The sequence below is a fragment of the Abramis brama genome (genome assembly GCF_963993115.1).
Source record: "Abramis brama genome assembly, chromosome: 1".
Lineage (NCBI taxonomy): Eukaryota > Metazoa > Chordata > Actinopteri > Cypriniformes > Leuciscidae > Abramis > Abramis brama.
This window is the reverse complement of record NC_139963.1, coordinates 48,830,983-48,848,605: the sequence shown is the minus strand read 5'-3', so window position 1 is coordinate 48,848,605 and position 17,623 is coordinate 48,830,983. Positions and strand designations below refer to the sequence as shown.

General features: G+C 37.0%; 1 protein-coding gene across 1 annotated transcript; it reads left to right on the top strand.

The window, feature by feature from the left end:
• The first annotated feature begins 5,295 nt into the window (after positions 1-5,295).
• On the top strand, positions 5,296-16,243 carry LOC311074366 (interferon-induced very large GTPase 1-like). The gene is made up of 5 exons (XM_084100918.1): positions 5,296-5,380; positions 6,178-6,280; positions 6,401-7,030; positions 7,503-7,567; positions 10,544-16,243. Exons 2-5 carry the CDS (start codon positions 6,232-6,234, stop codon positions 15,311-15,313), a joined length of 5,514 nt encoding a protein of 1,837 aa, XP_083957044.1. The 5' UTR covers positions 5,296-5,380; positions 6,178-6,231; the 3' UTR covers positions 15,314-16,243.
• The last annotated feature ends 1,380 nt before the right edge of the window (positions 16,244-17,623 follow it).

Genomic DNA, 17,623 nt, shown 5'->3' with positions numbered 1-17,623 from the left:
TAATAAAAAAATTATATTACATATATATATATATATATATATATATATATATATATATATATATATAAATGAGTGTTTATGTTGCATGAGTGAATATATCGGCAATATATTACATGTGAAGTATCATATCTGATCACATATATGTCTATATATTATAAATATTATAAAGTATATTACTGAATATAAAATTACATACATTATGATATATTAGTAAATATATTGTCACATATTTTTCAATATATGAAAAGCAGCTATTACCCCTGTAATCTCGTTAACAAAGCAGTTCTCACTTCAGAAACGTGATTTGTGCCTATAATGTCTTGAAAATAATAATTGAAATATCTATGTACCTCATTCATGCAATTAATTTATGAAATGAACATCAGAATTATCATAATGTTTTGCATACATTTAGCATCTATACTTGAAGATAGACACGTTGTTAACTCACGTAGCCGTTTATAACGCATGTAGTTTAAAGCTTCAATTATTTCACCATGTTTTGATTTCTTTTGACGTTTGCCAATTGTGTCCCACCATTGGAGCATTTCCTTATCTGGACATTTAATTCCAATGTACTCTTTCTTGAGTTTACACAAGGTAGGCTCAACTTTTTTCCTCCATAAAGCAAACAATACATCATTGTTATCAGATTTTTTCCCTTCCATCCCCGAGGAGATCTGAATATTCACAATATTTACAAATTATACAGTAATTGGACTATTAAAGCTATTCAAAACCTTCTAAATTCTGTTTCATTCAATTCATGCAAATGGAGACTTTTCCTATCATACCATTAAACAATGAAGACAGACTTACCCAGTCCATGGTCAGAAGGTCAGCTTTAATCCATTCACAAAATCAACTGTGAAAAAATGTCCTCATTCTGATCAAAGTGAATTTCAGAAAACACACTGCAAGGGATCCTGGGTTTCGGCACCATCTATAAGGGTGGAATTCCTGCAGTGGTTCAAGCTGCAAGAACTGCCGAATGGCTAAAGAAACGTTATTGGCAAGATGGTAGAAAACTGCACATTTCTTGTCTATACCACCCACTGCCACTTAAACCAACGACGGAAATAAGTGCAGTTACAATAGCTTAATATTTGTGGGAGAGCGTTGCTATAGATAGTGACGATATTGTATTGCAATATGTAGCACTTCAAAGTGTTGGAAACTCAGAATCGAAGACCAGGAGACGTTTGGGATCACGTTGAAGAAGTTATATGAGGACTTCGCGTTGACGTGGCTGCAGTTCTTCCAAAGTCTGTAGTTTTCTTCCAAGTCTAACTAAGGGACCCAGAGAAGAAGAGAGCCAGAGCATCAAAGAGACAGAGCAACAGTTTCAACCTTCTTTTATCCTTTCCTTGACCATGTGACTAAAAACAAACTGTGAGACATTCAAACTGACCAATCAGATAATTACACTTCCCCCACTGTACTAAAGGTGTGACAATTCATCGACCCCCAAAGTACAAACATTTGGCCTGCATGCCTAGATCACTATCAGCCCCTCTATGTCACAGTGTCTGGTTTGAGTTCCCTGGGTCCCCACTAGATGTCCTCCTTCCCCCACGGTGTCTGTCACATTAGGAACTGCATTCCCCACAATCCTTGTCTGCTCTCATCACTGTTCATTGGACCCAGCTGTTCCCCATCATGATCGTTAGTTTCTGTGTTTAAATACCCTGCCTGTTTAGTGTCTGTCACGGAGTCCTTGTTATATGTCACCACACTTTATGTCTGTGTTTACCCAGTTCTTGTTTGCGTCTTGTACCTCGGATTGCCTTGTTGGATTTTTGACCTTTGCCTGGACTGTTGTGAGTACGGATTAACCTAATAAATTACTGCACTTAGATCTGTCTTCCCCTGTGTGCGTATTGTGAAACTCTGTGCCTTAGGAACTCCAAATGGTCATTGTCTCTGAAAGAGGGGGTAGAAAAACAGTCAAGCAAATATCTTTGTTCATTTAAAATATCTTGGATTACTTTTAATTCTACACCATTATTAAAACTGCTTGACTGAGGAAGTGGGAAAAGCTGTTGGCTGTTGTGCCAAGTAATTTCACCTACATTACACAACGTATAACGTGACGCTTCCATAACACGTTGTTCCCATAACAGAGATGTAAAGCGCTGTTTCTTTGGTATTTTCAAAAGCTCATAAAAATGTCATCACTTGAAAACACTTGATTGTACTCTGGAATAAATAAAAAAAATACACTGCTTGATTGTATACAGTAGGAAGTTGTCTGTCAGCTCTTAAAGGGACAGTTCAGATTTCCTCACCCTCAAGTCATCCTAGATGTATATGACATTGTTCTTGTTCAGATGAATATGCTTCAGAAGGCCTTTATTAACCCCCAGAGCGGTGTGGAGGTCTTTTATAATGGAGATGCACAATTGCAACAGCAATTCACTGCCATTATAAAGCTTGGAAGAGCCAGGACTTGTTTCATATATAACTCTGATTGCATTCGTCTGATAGAAGAATGTCATATACACCTAGGATGACTGGAGGGTGAGTAAATCATGGGCTAATTTAAATTTTTGGGTGAACTATCCCTTTAAAGCCATCATAACTTACTGAACTTACTGAACTTATTCGCTGACTTTGGCTAGCTTCTTTGCAATGAAAAACAACATAGTGACAAAACACGTTTGTCCGTTCAGGGATCCTGTAGAAAAGGGACCCACGGTATATGTAGCTATAAATGTCTCTTTCTAAGGTAACACAAACATAAATATTCATTAAGTAAGGTCTTTATACAACACTGAAAACATAGTATATGATAATGCATTTTTGTCAACAGATCCTCCTAAATACTACACAATGCACCTTTAATTATCTCATTAACTTCAACACTGCTTTAGTGTTACTTTTCACACTCTGAGTGTGCACTCATATAAACACTAAGCAGTGTTAATTAACACCAGGGATTTTCAGGCCAAATCTGTTGCAGATATATATAAAAAGGGATAGTTCACACAAAAATTAAAATTAGCCCATGATTTACACACCCTCAAGTCATCCAAGGTGTATATGACATTCTTCTATAAGATGAATACGCTTCAGAAGGCCTTTATTACAGCAGTGTTCTTGTGCGCTTACAGGTGAGGAGTAAAGAAATAATTAATGTTATGTTTACAAATGTTAACTAATAGAACAGTGATCCTGTTCAATCTCTAATCATATCACACAAGTTAGATGTTATTAATTTATTAGACATCTGCTTAACTGTTGCGTTAACTTATGTGTAAGAAATGTCTTAAAACAAATATTGATATAATATGTAATATATATTTTACCCATGAAGAGATAATCATTTACTGTTAATTTATAAGTTCATATCAACTGTTGTTGATTTATGGTTTATAATTCAGAGTTCAGCTCTGGGTTCTGTAAAAACCCATTAAATAAAAATGGACATCTTATTGTACATAATAGGGTTATTGTTATGCTGGAACAGAAAAGGAGCCTCTATAGATTGATGCAACAAGGATTCAGGACATCTAGGAATGTCATTGCATGTGTGCAAATGTGCCACATAATTTACCAAAACATATTGATCGCCCCCTGGTGGCTGGATGCAGTATAGGTCATAAACCCCACCATCTGTGCTAAAACTAAACTACACTTCAAATAATTTCTTTCCAAAGATGGTGTGATATAAATATTTTATATAATGGGTATTTTCAACATTAAATGTGCAGAGAAACGCAGACTAAGGATGCTCAGGTCAAAGGCCATACTTAACCAAAAAGTGCTTAACACAGTAGAACTAACAGTCATATGACTAGCTCAGATCATTACAAACCAATCACAAGAACAAATCACAGTGAAGAAGACTTGAGTGACATTGATTTTTACTCAACTGTATGATATAAATGTACATGTATCTTTCTATTCAGGAGACTCACTTGGTTGTTGTGGCCAGTGATCTCCCGGCCGTGAATAAAACTTCATTTCTATAAAAGAGCAACTTGGGAGTCGTGTCAGGTATTTGCTGCGCAGCTGAGAAACAGATTCTACGCTCAAAAGAAAACAGCAGAACATCTATGTGTGATTGGGTAGTAATAGAAGAACTAAAGATTCTATGCTCAAAAGACCACCGCAGAGACAGTGATAGTGTTGGAAGACTATAGAGCCGCCCTCGGGGTGAGGCTGTAATACTCTGAGTTAGTATTAATGATCCTGTGTCGGACCAGCGTATACCTGAGAAGGACGGTGAGAGTGTATAGAATACCTGTGTGCTCATGTGTGACTGAGGTAGTAATAGTAGCTTCTTGACGGGACTCCGTCACCTTACTTCAGGGAAGTATTGTATTGTATTGTAGATACTGTAGTTATTATTTTCAACAACTGCAAGTTGTTTAAAAATTGTCCGTGGTGAAGAAGTCAGATTAAGTAGGTTGTATTCGTATTAAGAATTTCCACGACAATGGTTTCTTTCATTTTTGGTAGCTCATATAATGCTGATGTGTGTTCAAGTGTATGCATTTCTAATAAGTTTGGATTTTGTTAGCTATTTGATGCTATAAAAAATGTGGTGTAATGTCCAGGGTTTGGTATCTTAATTTTAGCTTTTCCAATTCTGCTTATTGATCTCAATTATTATCGATTCACAGTTTTAATTCCAACAAGTAAAAAAGGAGTCAAACATTTAGATATCAAACCTATTCTTTCTTTTTGCAAAACATTAATTTGCAGCTGAATTCCATATACAAACATCAGCAGCATAAAGAACATTTCTAAAATACCACAGGAAAAAACAACTAGACTAATACGTATTTCAAACATTATTAAAGACAAGTAAACAGTCAGTAATGAAATATGAACAAATACACAAATTAGCAATAGCACAAATAAATACAACTGAACAAAAATTCAGATACAAAAATGTAAATCAAAAGTAAAATAAAACGGCATACTTTTCTTTTTATAAATAAATTAGATTAATCAAAAAATAGATTAAAGTTATAAACATTATTGGAATTGTTGCATGGTAACAATAACAGACCTATCTTGAGAACAAAATATGTTTGCTTTGTGTGTCTCTAAAGAGAATAAGAGAATAAACACTTGATGCCATTTAGCTTTTGGAAAAATCTGTACTGTGAAGGAATGATCTTTAAAAAAATTGAAAAGTAAAACTGTTATAATTTTAGTAATTTTTTGATTCATCAATGCAGAATTCCAAGGTTCTGTATAGAAAGGAGTTTTAGCAGAACGGAACACTTTTAGTTTTACTTTCTGTTATGTCATGTGACTTCAAGGAATTGTTTTCTTGCGTCTATATAAAGGTCTGCAGAGAACTTTCACTTCCTATCTGGAAATCAAAAAGGAGGACAGACACACACAGGGAGGCATCAACACTCAGGTTTGACTTAAAATGCTTAATTTGATAGATTTTTCACAATAAACCACTTTTTAAATCATTTATAATGAAGATTGCCAAAGCCGGCTGATAAAACGAATCATTGTCCTGTCATGGACTACTTTGTACATTGGCGTGACACAGATTGTCTGCAGCTAAATGTAAAAACAGGGCATGCTCATTGATTTTTGTTTTGCAAAATTTCATGTTGATAAAAGCTTTATGATACTCTGACAAATTCTACACTGAGTGTGTATTAATGTTTTCTGAAAAATTGTTATGGTAATATCAGTGGCAAGGTAAAAAATGCGCATTTTAAAATAATTATGGTCAGTGGTAAGATTTTAGTTATCCAGCCAAGTAATCTTACTGACCTTAATAATAACCAGGTGGTACGGAAAGCTAACTCCATGTTATCAGTTAGCGCCCACCACCCCCTCTACTCTGAGCTCAAGATTTGTTGGTGTGTGTTTTAGATTCTCTGCTGCAAAGAGTAATACTGTAGATACAGATATTCATTCCCACTACAATATCCGTTGTGCCTCTGTGCGTAAGATGCATTTTAATGTTAATGCCGCCTATCAAGGGTGAGCTCCATTAATACTAACACTTTATTTTCTATTCTATATCTATTTTTAAAAAATGTATGCGTTAGACTAAACTGGGAATGATCACAGCACTTGCATCTTGTTGTCCTATTGTTAGTTTAATTGCTTCTATTGCTCTCCTCATTTGTAAGTCGCTTTGGATAAAAACGTCTGTAAATATAAATGATTAATGAGTGAATGTTGACATTATAGGATACTGAACAATCAGCAGAAGTGAAGACATCCAAACCTGCTAACCATGCAGAAATGATCAAGGCACCCGAACCATTTGACTCATCGCACAGTGACATCATGGGTAGGAACAACACAATATTCACTGCATCCAAGCATTAAACAAAAAATAATCAATAATGATCGTATAAGTACTGATATTCTGATGAATTTGAGAGATTTTTTTTCTGTGTGTTTATTCTAGATCACGCGCTTACCAATGTGACAGCTGTGTTTTTTGGAAATTATTCATCAGTCCAGTTTGGACATGAAAACATTCTTCTTGGAGAAAAACAGACTAATGTGGAAAATGCAGAAATGTCCAGAATTGTTCCTTTACAGAGAAAGATATCAGAACGCCACGTCTCTGTGATCAACATGACCGGTTTACATGAGGCTGAACTTTACCTGGACCGTGTGGATCATCTCATTGATCAACTAGTGAATGAACATGAAATCCATGCCTTCATCTTTGTTGTGCGACTGGGCCAGTTAACCAATGATGATCAGATGGGTCTTGAATGGCTTCAGAAAGTGTTTGGTGACAAAGTTCTTCAGTTTGTGATGATTCTGTTCACCTACGAGAGAAAAGAAGAGTGTGACGCCATAAAAGATGATCTGAAGAAAAACCCTGTTCTGGAGCAACTGCTGGAGAAATGTGGAGGAAGATATCACTCCTGCAACAAGATGATGAATAACCAAACAGAGATTAGAGAACTGATGAACAAGATTGAGCTTCTGTATAATGAGAATAAACAGCAGTGTTACACACTAGAGATAAACAATACAGCATTAAGACAGATTGAAGAGCTGAAAAAGAGTGAATGTGAAAGTGGTGAGACAAAATATTCTTCGTTGATATTCCCCATGTTTAGTCCAGACTGTGAACTAGCATTCTGATTTTAACTGATTTTAACTAAACGTCATATAGACATTTGTGGATAGAGACAGGGCTTCATGATATATCAGTAAGAAATGTTAATTGTTTGGAAAAAAAGGTGCTCCATCAACCAAGGATTGTCATTTTGAAAAGGTCATATTAAAAAAGTAATAGTAATTTAAATTTATTTCAACTTATTGAAGCAGTAGTTACAAATACAGATAGTAGAGTGAACAGAGTCAAAACAAATCCCAACCACCTTATATCACATCTATGGTATGATCTTCTATGATAAATCTATGGCATACCTAGTTAAGTGGAATTAGGCGTCTACCCGGATCTAATGAAAGTATGACAGGAAAACTGATATAATATAGAACAAAATCTAAAACATTCATGTAATTTTTATTTATTTTTATTTCATAAGATAACCCTTCAATCAATAAAGAAACAAAGGAGCACACAGCAACAGAGACAAGAGACCCACACAAGGTAAGAGCTGGTTTACAGTATGTGCACAATTATTAGCTGACTTGTATTTGCTGCTTGATAGTTGCATCATCCAATTTAAACTTCAGTTGTTTTAATGATAAAACAAGGCTGTCCCCGATTAAAGATGTTCCTAGTCAACTGTTAGCCGTTCATTTAAGCTATTAGTCGATTGGAAATACTAAACCATAATAAAATATAAATTAGGCCCTCCAACGAGCACATAAAGCGTCCTGCAGCGACACTCAACTTTTATGAGATCAGAATGTAAAATAAATAACCTATAATATAAATAACCTTACATAGATACACACACACACACACATACATACATATACATATATATACATACATATATATATATATATATATATATATATATATATATATATATATATATATATATATATATATACACACACACACACTGTTAACCCTTGCTGTAAAAAAAGGCCAAATTCTGACAATATCATACCATTTTCTATTAAAACAGTAATATACCGTAGAAAATAAAACTAGCCTACAGGAATATACTGTGAATTAACAGCGCTCAAAGTCGACACTCAGAGGCTGTTTTCACAATCGTACCCTATACCCTCATTCACTATTCCCTACATTAGTTCACTAATATAGTCCAGTTGAATGAAAAGAAGTGAGTGAATTGAGAACCTGATGAACATCTGATAAGCAGAATCATTGAAGGACAGAGAAACAAGAACAGAAAAATTAGAAACACAAGAACTACAACTGACTTCCAGCCACTGAGTGTGAAACCAGTTTACAAACCAGTTTACGATTATTTATTTCATACATGTACAAAAGTTATTGTCGAGAATTAACAGATATTTAGTTGTTGATGTTTTATTGAAAATAATAAAGTTTGTTGTCACCATGATGGAGATCAGTATTTGTTTTAGTTGGTCTCTTGACCCTTGACTTTATAATATTAGTTTTTCTCTGGCTGCTGTAACTGTGTGCCTATAAAATATTAGTTATGGCAAGAAAAAGCTAAGAGGAAGATGATCAGGTGTGTTAGGCCAGTGGTTCCCAATTCCAGTCCTCGTGACCCACTGCTCTGCACATTTTGTATGTCTCTCTTATCTGACACACTCAGTTCAGTTCATGGAGTCTCTCCTAATGAGCTGATGATCTGATTCAGGTGTGTTAAATAAGGGAGACATACAAAATGTGCAGAGCAGTGGGTCACGAGGACTGGAATTGGGAACCACTGTGTTAGGCTATTGAAATGATGCCACAGTCATCCTAGACATGTCTGAATCTCTTATCACATATAAGCTCTGAATTTATGTGCATTTAATAGTTATCATACATCTGTTAATCCACAACATGAGCTACAGCTATATATCTGTATCCAATTATTCTGAAGAATATTGAAATCATATAGTGCATTAAAACATTTTGAACTCCTGCTTGTCTTAGACACAGACAGACATCAACAATCAGCATATGAATCTCAACAATGGTGACAATTAAAAGTTTCATGTCACAATGCATGCTGGGTTCCAGGATAGTATAAAACTCCCAGCATGCACATCTGCATGAATAAAAAAAATAAAATAAAAAATAATAATAATAATGCCACCATTGTTGAGATTCACGTAATTGTTGATATCTCTGTGTTTCTACAATACAGTGTAGCTCTGTTTTTTTGGTTGTGCATGATCTGTTAAAAAAAAAAAAGTCATCATTGTAACTCATTGTTGTAGTTTCACAGTGGTGATAATATAACACTTTTCTTACAGGATTAAACTCTGAATGTGGTTAGTGACTGAACAGGCTAAATGATGATTTTGGCATCATAATCAATATAACTGCACTCATTTACAAACCATGTGTATATGCACAAGTATGATCTGTAAAAAAGACAGTTCAAGCAGCAAGAGAGAAACTAATGTTAAAAAGACTAGAACCCAACTAAAGCAAACACTGATCTCTATAGTGGTAACTTCAAAACAAACATTTTCAATTAAACATCTCAATAACAACTTCTATAGATGTATGACAGAAATAAAGTCATACTGGGTAATAATAAGTGTAATGATGTGTAATGGCTGGAAGTCAGTTGTAGTTCTTGTGTTTCTCTATTTTCTGTTTGTGTGTTCCTCTTTCCTTCAGTGATTCTGCCTTAGGGCTGGGCGATATATCGCATCACATTATTATGTGCATCTCGTCAGTAAAGCCGGTTCCTTGATTAGTAGTAAATCGCCTTCACCTGCTTTCAGATTGCATTTCCCATACCTTACTGTAAAAAATACAGTAGCAATTTTTATGTTTTACGGCATTGAATTTAAATTTACAGTAAAAAAATGGCAGCTGTGGTTGCCAGTACTTTACCGTAAAAAATACAATTTTACGGCCTTGAACTAAAGTTTACGTAAAAAAAACTGGCAGCTGTGGTTGCCAGTAATATACCGTAAAAGGTACGGTGGTAATATTTTAGATTTTACGGCATGGAACGTCAATTTATGGTAACTCTCACGGTATCCTGAGACCCCGGCCTGGATATGTGCCCAAGGTTCCTACCTCTCCCTTAAAATGGGACCAGGTGGTGAGCCTGCAAGTGCTGCCCTGGAGGAGGCAGACCCAGCCCTGGCTTTTCCGCTGTGTGCGGGTGCAAAATAGGAATGATATATGCATCCCAATTAGTCGACACATCAACTACATCTCCGTTCCCTCCGAGGGTTACATACCTAACCGAGACGTCATATCTATAATATATTTTTATATATGACTTTTTTTTTTTTTTTTTTTCAGAAATGTTTAGTAGTGGAAAAACAACAACCATGCAACCTAACAATCTCAAAATTTGCTACAAATCAATCCTGCATGAAAAGTTTAAGTGTTCACAATATGAATTAACTGTTACACTTGTTCTAATTAAGGAATAATAATAATAAAAGTAACAAAATGTATAAAGAAATAAAAATAATAAAGTAACAACAGTATTTTCTTTCACAGGGAACTACAGAAGAGCTTAGAAAACACAGAGAGAAACCAGATCAACCAGAAAAAGAAATGCTTGACAGATTGAATCTTAAAGGCAGGAATGATCATAGACTGAGAGCTGCAGACGTTCTTCAGTTAACGGAACATTCATTACAGTCCCATGAATCTTGTGCTGAAGAGGAGCTGATTCAGACTTTTATACAAAAACTACTGATGATGGACTACAGAGCAAGATATATTCATGTTAATGAGGCCAATGAATGGGGTCAAATACAACAAAGAGATAATGACTCAGCTAAATATGAGTGTGACATTTTCGAAGAAATGTTTTTATCTAATGAAGGATCAAATCATTCTGAGCGAATTCACCCGATGGATGTTCAGATGGCTGTGTTTCATTGTGCTGATGGTTTCCTGAAGCAGCTGATGGTCACTAAACTGTCCCAGTGTCAGTACGCTCTGCCTCTGCTTGTTCCTGATCCATTCACACAACAGATTGAGTTTCCTCTCTGGACATTCAGACAAATCAACAAGAGCTGGAAGATGAGAAACACCAACAATGAGATCATCAGTCAAACCCATCCGATCTACAAGGCACAAACTCCAATGGTGTCTTTCTTCAGGATTGGCTCTGTGTCTTCATCCAAGTCTCATCTGATGAACAGTCTGATCAATGATAAACACAACACGTTCTTCCACAGGAACTGCCCAGGCAGCAGCAGAACCAGAGTCCTGATGGATGGAGTGGTGGAGATCGCCTGGTTCTGCCCCTCTGGGAAAAACACAGATAAATTCACAGACTGTGTTGCGTTCTGTAATCTACACGGTGATGCAGGAGACCATGAGAAACAGCTGCAGATCCTCACTGAAATGGCCTCAGTCAATGTTGTTCTTCTACCACAACTTCAGAGGAATGACACAAGCTTAATAAAAGTTCAAAAACTCTACAAGGACTCAAAGCCACTTATTTGTCTTTTTACTGAAGATGTTTCAACTCTCATTGAGACACGGAAAGGAAAATACAAGATTGGTCTGAAAGACAGAAATCAATCGGATGTATCCGAAGAACTCAGAAGAGCTATAAATATTTGTCTCTCATCTTCAGAATCATCTTCTACTTTCATACTTGAAGATTTGTCCAAACACTCAGACATCAGAGTAGATGAGGAAGATGATGAAGACTGCAGGAGAGGAAGAGAAGCAGCACAGCAGATGATGAGTTTACTGGAGAAGAAAGATCTGACAGAAATCAAAGACTCATTTCTGCCGTGTCAGGGGAAACTGTGGCATCAGTGGAGTCAGAAGAACAAAGAACTACATCGACCTAAAGCAGATGAGATTGAAAAGGAAATAAGTAAAAAACAGACAGAAATGAAGCAAATTCGCCAACAACAGCATAAGTATGACATCAGCAAGTTTATGAAGTGTTTTATTGGAGAAATGAACTCAGATGCTGCAAATAAGAACATGTTTTTTCTCAAATGGCTCAGAATCCTCCTTGAGGAATATACATCAGCTGACCTTTCTGATCTACATCACAAGTATGATGAAACATGGTCAAAAGTCTTAAAACTGAAAGAGAACAATGATAATTCTGAACAACTTAAAGATGAACAAACTGAACTGGAGAGAATATCTGAGGAACTTCAAGCAGCAACATTTGGTTTGGAGCACATCATGAGGGAGATCGGTCAGATCTATGAATCATGTTCATCCGAGGAGAAGAACAAGAAAGATATGCAGTTTCACTTCTCTTCTCTCCCGAGTCTTGCAGCAGAGATGATGATCTCTGGATTTCCACTGGAGCTGATGGATGGAGATGCTGCTCATGTTCCTGTGATCTGGATCACTGCTGTTCTAGATAAACTCCTCCAGAAACTGGGAGACCAGAGAGTCTTTGTGCTGTCAGTTTTAGGGATTCAGAGCTCTGGGAAATCCACCATGCTGAATGCCATGTTTGGACTCCAGTTTGCCGTCAGTGCTGGCAGGTGCACCAGAGGAGCTTTCATGCAGCTGGTCAGAGTCTCAGACGAGATGAAGACACAGATTAACTTTGACTATATGCTGGTTGTTGATACTGAGGGTCTTCGTGCTCTAGAACTGGCTGGACGATCAATACAGCATCATGACAATGAATTGGCGACATTTGTTGTTGGTCTTGGAAATCTGACCTTGATCAATATCTTTGGAGAAAACCCATCTGAGATGCAGGACATTCTTCAGATTGTTGTTCAGGCCTTCCTGAGGATGAAGAAGGTCAGACTGAATCCCAGCTGTATGTTTGTGCATCAGAATGTTTCAGACGTCACAGCTGGAGAGAAAAACATGGAGGGAAGGAGACGACTGCAGGAGAAACTGGATGAGATGGCAAAACTTGCTGCAGAAGAGGAAGTCTGTGATGCAGAAAGTTTCAGTGATGTCATTGAATTTGATATACGGAATGATGTGAAGTATTTTGCTCAGCTCTGGGAGGGCAGCCCACCGATGGCGCCACCAAACCCAAACTACTGTGAGAATATTCAAGAACTAAAGAAATCTATCCTTTCTCATGCTTCAAGATCAGATGGAATGATGCTGAAAGACTTCAAAAATCGTATTCATGATCTCTGGGAAGCTTTACTGAATGAACGTTTTGTCTTCAGCTTTAGAAATTCTCTGGAAATTTCAGCCTACAGGAAATTGGAGATAAAATACAGCAAGTGGTCCTGGAGTCTTCGTAGTGCCATGATGGAAACTGAGAACAAACTACAAAACAAAATAGAAAACGAAGCAATTAATGAGATTGAGGTAACTTATCTTCAAAGAGAACTGAATGAGACAAGTGAAGAGGTGAAAAAATCAATGTCAGAATTCTTTGAGAAAGACACAGATGCTAATATACTCATTCAGTGGAAAACATCATTTGAAGTCAAAATCAAAGATATTGAGGAAAACATTGTGAGAGAAACAAAGAGAAAATTAAATGATATACTCCAGCAGCGAGACCTGAAGAAAAAGATTGATGATAATAGGACACATCATGAAAACACTCTCTTTGAGAAGAGCAAGGAACTTGCATTAAAACTCAAAGACAAAGCAAATGATGAAGAAACACTGAAGACAGAATTTAATTTGTTTTGGAAACAGTGTGTAAAGAAGATCATCACAGACACTCCTCTAATAAGAGACATTGAAATACTCGCAGATGTGAGAGAGATCCTCAGTGACGTCTATGAAAGTGCTCCAGTAGACCACAGAAAAGAGGGAAGTGAATACAACAATATTTTTACTGTATCAAGTTATTCTGAATATGTTATTTTCAAAAGGTCCACAAAAGGTGGGATTAAAGGGGCTGTAACGGATGCTTGCAGAACAGTTATAGAAACATTAGGAATTTCTCAAACTTTGTCTCCAACTGATAAAGCCCAGATAAGATCATTAGTCTCCGATGTTGCCCTGCAGACAGACACAAAGATTCAGTCATTTAACATTTCAAAGATGGGATACAATATCAGCTGCATTCAACAGCTCATAGATTACATCAAAGCAAGAGTAATTGAACATCAGGAAGGACCAGTAAAATATGTGTTCAAGAATGAATTCTTCATGGATTTGGTTTTTTCCATCTGTAACAGAACAAACAAATTGATAACTGACCAACACAAAATGTTCAGGGAAGCCAATGATCCTGAAATGTATGTTGAGAATAAGAGAGAAGAGTACTATAGTATTTTCCAGAAATACTGTCATGGAGCAACATCAGCTGCTATTTTTGGAGAGATCATCTGTCAAAAACTTAAAGAGCCCATTGAGCAGAGTGTCTACAAGAAGACTGCCAGAGATCTGGCTGGTGAAATGAAAACAAACTGTGAATCACTAAATGGAAACAGATCAAATCTGGAGAAACACATCCTGAAGACACTGGCAGAGAAAGAGGATTTTGTCAAATACATGGATTACATTAAAAATCCCAGAGATCACTTCAAGAGTTTCATCAGAGATGAAGTCAGTCAGTACATCACTGATAAGTTCAGTGTCAGTGTTTTACCCAAGATGAAGGAGAACATTGAACTCCTTCAGCAGAAGATCATAAAAGCAGCTCATGAATCTACTGAACATGTTCAAGTGAACAGTGGAGATGTTGGTTTGTGGTTGAAGAGTTTCACACAGCAGCTCTCAGATGTGCTGATCTTCTCTGAAAAAGACCTCAGTGGAGTTAAACATGATAATGTTGATGATTTCAAACTCCTAGAAGATGTGATAAGAAAAGAACTTACTGCTATAATGTCTGCTATCAGCAGTAACTTCAGCAAAAAGACATTTCCAGTAAAGCTGGACTATAAGTTCAAGCCAGATGAGCTTCTGATTGATCACTTATGTCAGTGCTGTTGGGTTCAGTGTCCGTTCTGTAAAGCCATCTGCACCAACACCATAGAAAACCATGATGGAGATCACAGTGTTTCATTTCATCGTGTTACTGGTATAAAAGGGTTTGCGTACAGGAATACAACAAACTTGTCTGTTAGCATCTGCACATCAGCAGTAGCAAGCAATCGATCTTTTTATCCCAGTTCATCACATGATAAAGTCCTCTGGAGAGAATACAGAAGAGCAGGAGAAGTTTATGCTAACTGGAGCATCACCCCTGATCTCTCTGAGCTGCCCTACTGGAAGTGGTTTGTGTGCAGATTCCAGAAAGATCTGGAAACGCACTACAATAAAACATTTGAGGAGAGTGGTGAGATCCCAGATGAATGGAGAAAATACTCAAAACATGAAGCTTTGGAAAGTTTGGATAAATAAATTTAATTGAACAAAATTCAACAAGTTTCTTTGATTCACAGGACATAATATGAAATTACTTTCTGTTCCTCACATCAGTGACTCTGAAATCGCCAAATCATCAGTTCACAATATACATCAAAGAGAAGAGTTTAAGCATGTAAAATGATCTATTCCAGTAAAGGTAGAAGTGGCACAACTTTAACCACTCACAATGTGCATGGAAATAAACAATCCAGCAGCACTTGCAGAGAGAACTTTTAATCATATGCCAAAAAATATAAGCATTTTGGCTTGAGAGCCTTCCTCAAGTGTTCTGTTTAAAAAGCTTGTATGTTTACCAGTAGCAATTAACTTTTGACCACATGATCTCAATCATCTTCTGCTCAGAGATGCTGCTCCGCTTCATTTCCTCCTTGCAACTGGAGATAATCTTAGTAAAAGAAACGTCCAGAGCCATCTGCTCCTGCAGCTCTTTCTGAAGCTCCTTGCGAGCTCCTATCGACTGCTGGTTACGGGAAAAATCAGAGAGCTCCTTCAGCCCAGCGTCAGAGAAGTACTTGGAGAAATACTCATAGCTGCGCTTGTTCACCAAATTAACTTTTTTTTTGTTTAACTTTTAACTTTACTTTAAAACAATAGAAGGTGAAACAGATTACCTAATTTTTGAGAAAACGATAAATTCTGCAATCAAGCATGATTACTTTTAAATTATATTTTGAGTGTTTGTTGCAAACTGGTTTAGTAGAGAGTTTAGTATTCATTTTATTGGCATCTATCATTCTGACAATACTTATTTTAAAGTGCCCCATTATGCTTTTTCATGTAGTATACCTTTCATGTAGTGTATAATATAGCTGTTTGTGAATGTAAAATGTCTGCAAAGTTTTAAAGATCAAAGTGCATGATAAATAAAGTTATTGTCTCCCAAAAGAAAGAAGCAATTCTGAACTGCTGAAACGTGTCATCAGTAATTCCAGTCTCACTTCCGCAACGTTCCTACGTAACAATGAAACGAATTTGTATAATTCTCAAATACACAGTAAAACTTTCTAATGTTCTGGTGTTGAATTTCAAGGGATTAACACGGCTAGTGTAAACAGCACCCTCTGGCTGGTGAAAAAAATAGAGTTAAAGCTCAATAACACTAAGGGCCCTATCTTGCACCCAGCGCAATTGACTTTGTACACTGACGCATGTATCATTCCTATTTTGCACCCGCGCAGAGCGCGCTTTTCCCTCCACAGAAGCACGTCGCTAAACTAGGGAATGAACTTGCGCTCCCTGGGCGGTTCAGCGCAAAAAAGGAGGCGTGTTCCGGCGCAAACGTTCCTTCATGCTATTTTGCAGGTTTAGAAAACAATTGCGCCACTAACCAGGAAAAAATAGTTTAAAGTCAGTGGCGCGTTGCGCATGTTATTCATATGCTATTTTAAGGGCGCATGCTTGGCCATAATCAATGTAGCGTGTGCACAACGCGCATACACTTTGATTCTCTCATCTACACAGAAGCAGCAGTTTTCATTTTTGCAAGTCATACATTATTATGATAGATAGATAGATAGATAGATAGATAGATAGATAGATAGACAATTTATTATAAAAGCATACATCTAGCTTACACATTTACCCAAATTATCATACTCCTTTTTAACCGAAGTTAATTTGGGTGGGTTTCTCCATCCCCAACGTCCCTGACGAGAGCGTTGCTCTCCTTGGCTGTGAACCGCTGGCGCGCGTCTGGCAAATCCGCCGTTATAATAGGAATCCGCTTTAGAACAAAGCGCGTCTGCTCTTAAAGGGAATGTGAGATGACGCTCTGATTGGTTTATTTCACGTTACGCCCAAACCACACCTATGAATAATGAAGCTACTTCAGACCAACCCATTTTAGATTTGCGCCTGGTGCAAGAGTCATTTATCCCGCTGGGAAAATAGCAACAGCGCCAAGACCCGCCCACAAAGTTACTTGCGCTTTGAGCTTTGACACTTGCGTTTCAGATCGTTAAAATAGGGCCCTAAGAGTATAATTAGTTCCCTATCTATCAGTCAGTCATGTTAGATGTTACGTCGGAACTGAACTGATGAATTAGGATCTCACCTGAGAGTCCAATCACTTTCGTGTGGTAACAGAACTAGCCAATGCACATTGGCGAGTGAGATTTGCATCACAAGATGCTCCCCCACTTCCAGGTATATAAGGCAGTATGCGAATACTCCCATTAAGTTTCGCTTCAGAGCCGAGTGAACATTTGTCTTCACTCTGCTCTCAAACATTGTTCAGTGTGTCTACAGAACAAGAGGGAAGCAGTTTGTGTGTTGGTGCATTCC

What these genes read in the sequence shown, in the direction of transcription:
- LOC311074366 (XM_084100918.1), top strand. Translation starts at nt 6,232, where the DNA reads ATGATCAAGGCACCCGAACCATTTGACTCATCGCACAGTGACATCATG. An exon ending in ATCGCACAGTGACATCATGG is followed by an intron (nt 6,281 to 6,400) that starts GTAGGAACAACA and finishes TGTTTATTCTAG; the next exon opens with ATCACGCGCTTACCAATGTG. An exon ending in AGACAAGAGACCCACACAAG is followed by an intron (nt 7,568 to 10,543) that starts GTAAGAGCTGGT and finishes TTTCTTTCACAG; the next exon opens with GGAACTACAGAAGAGCTTAG.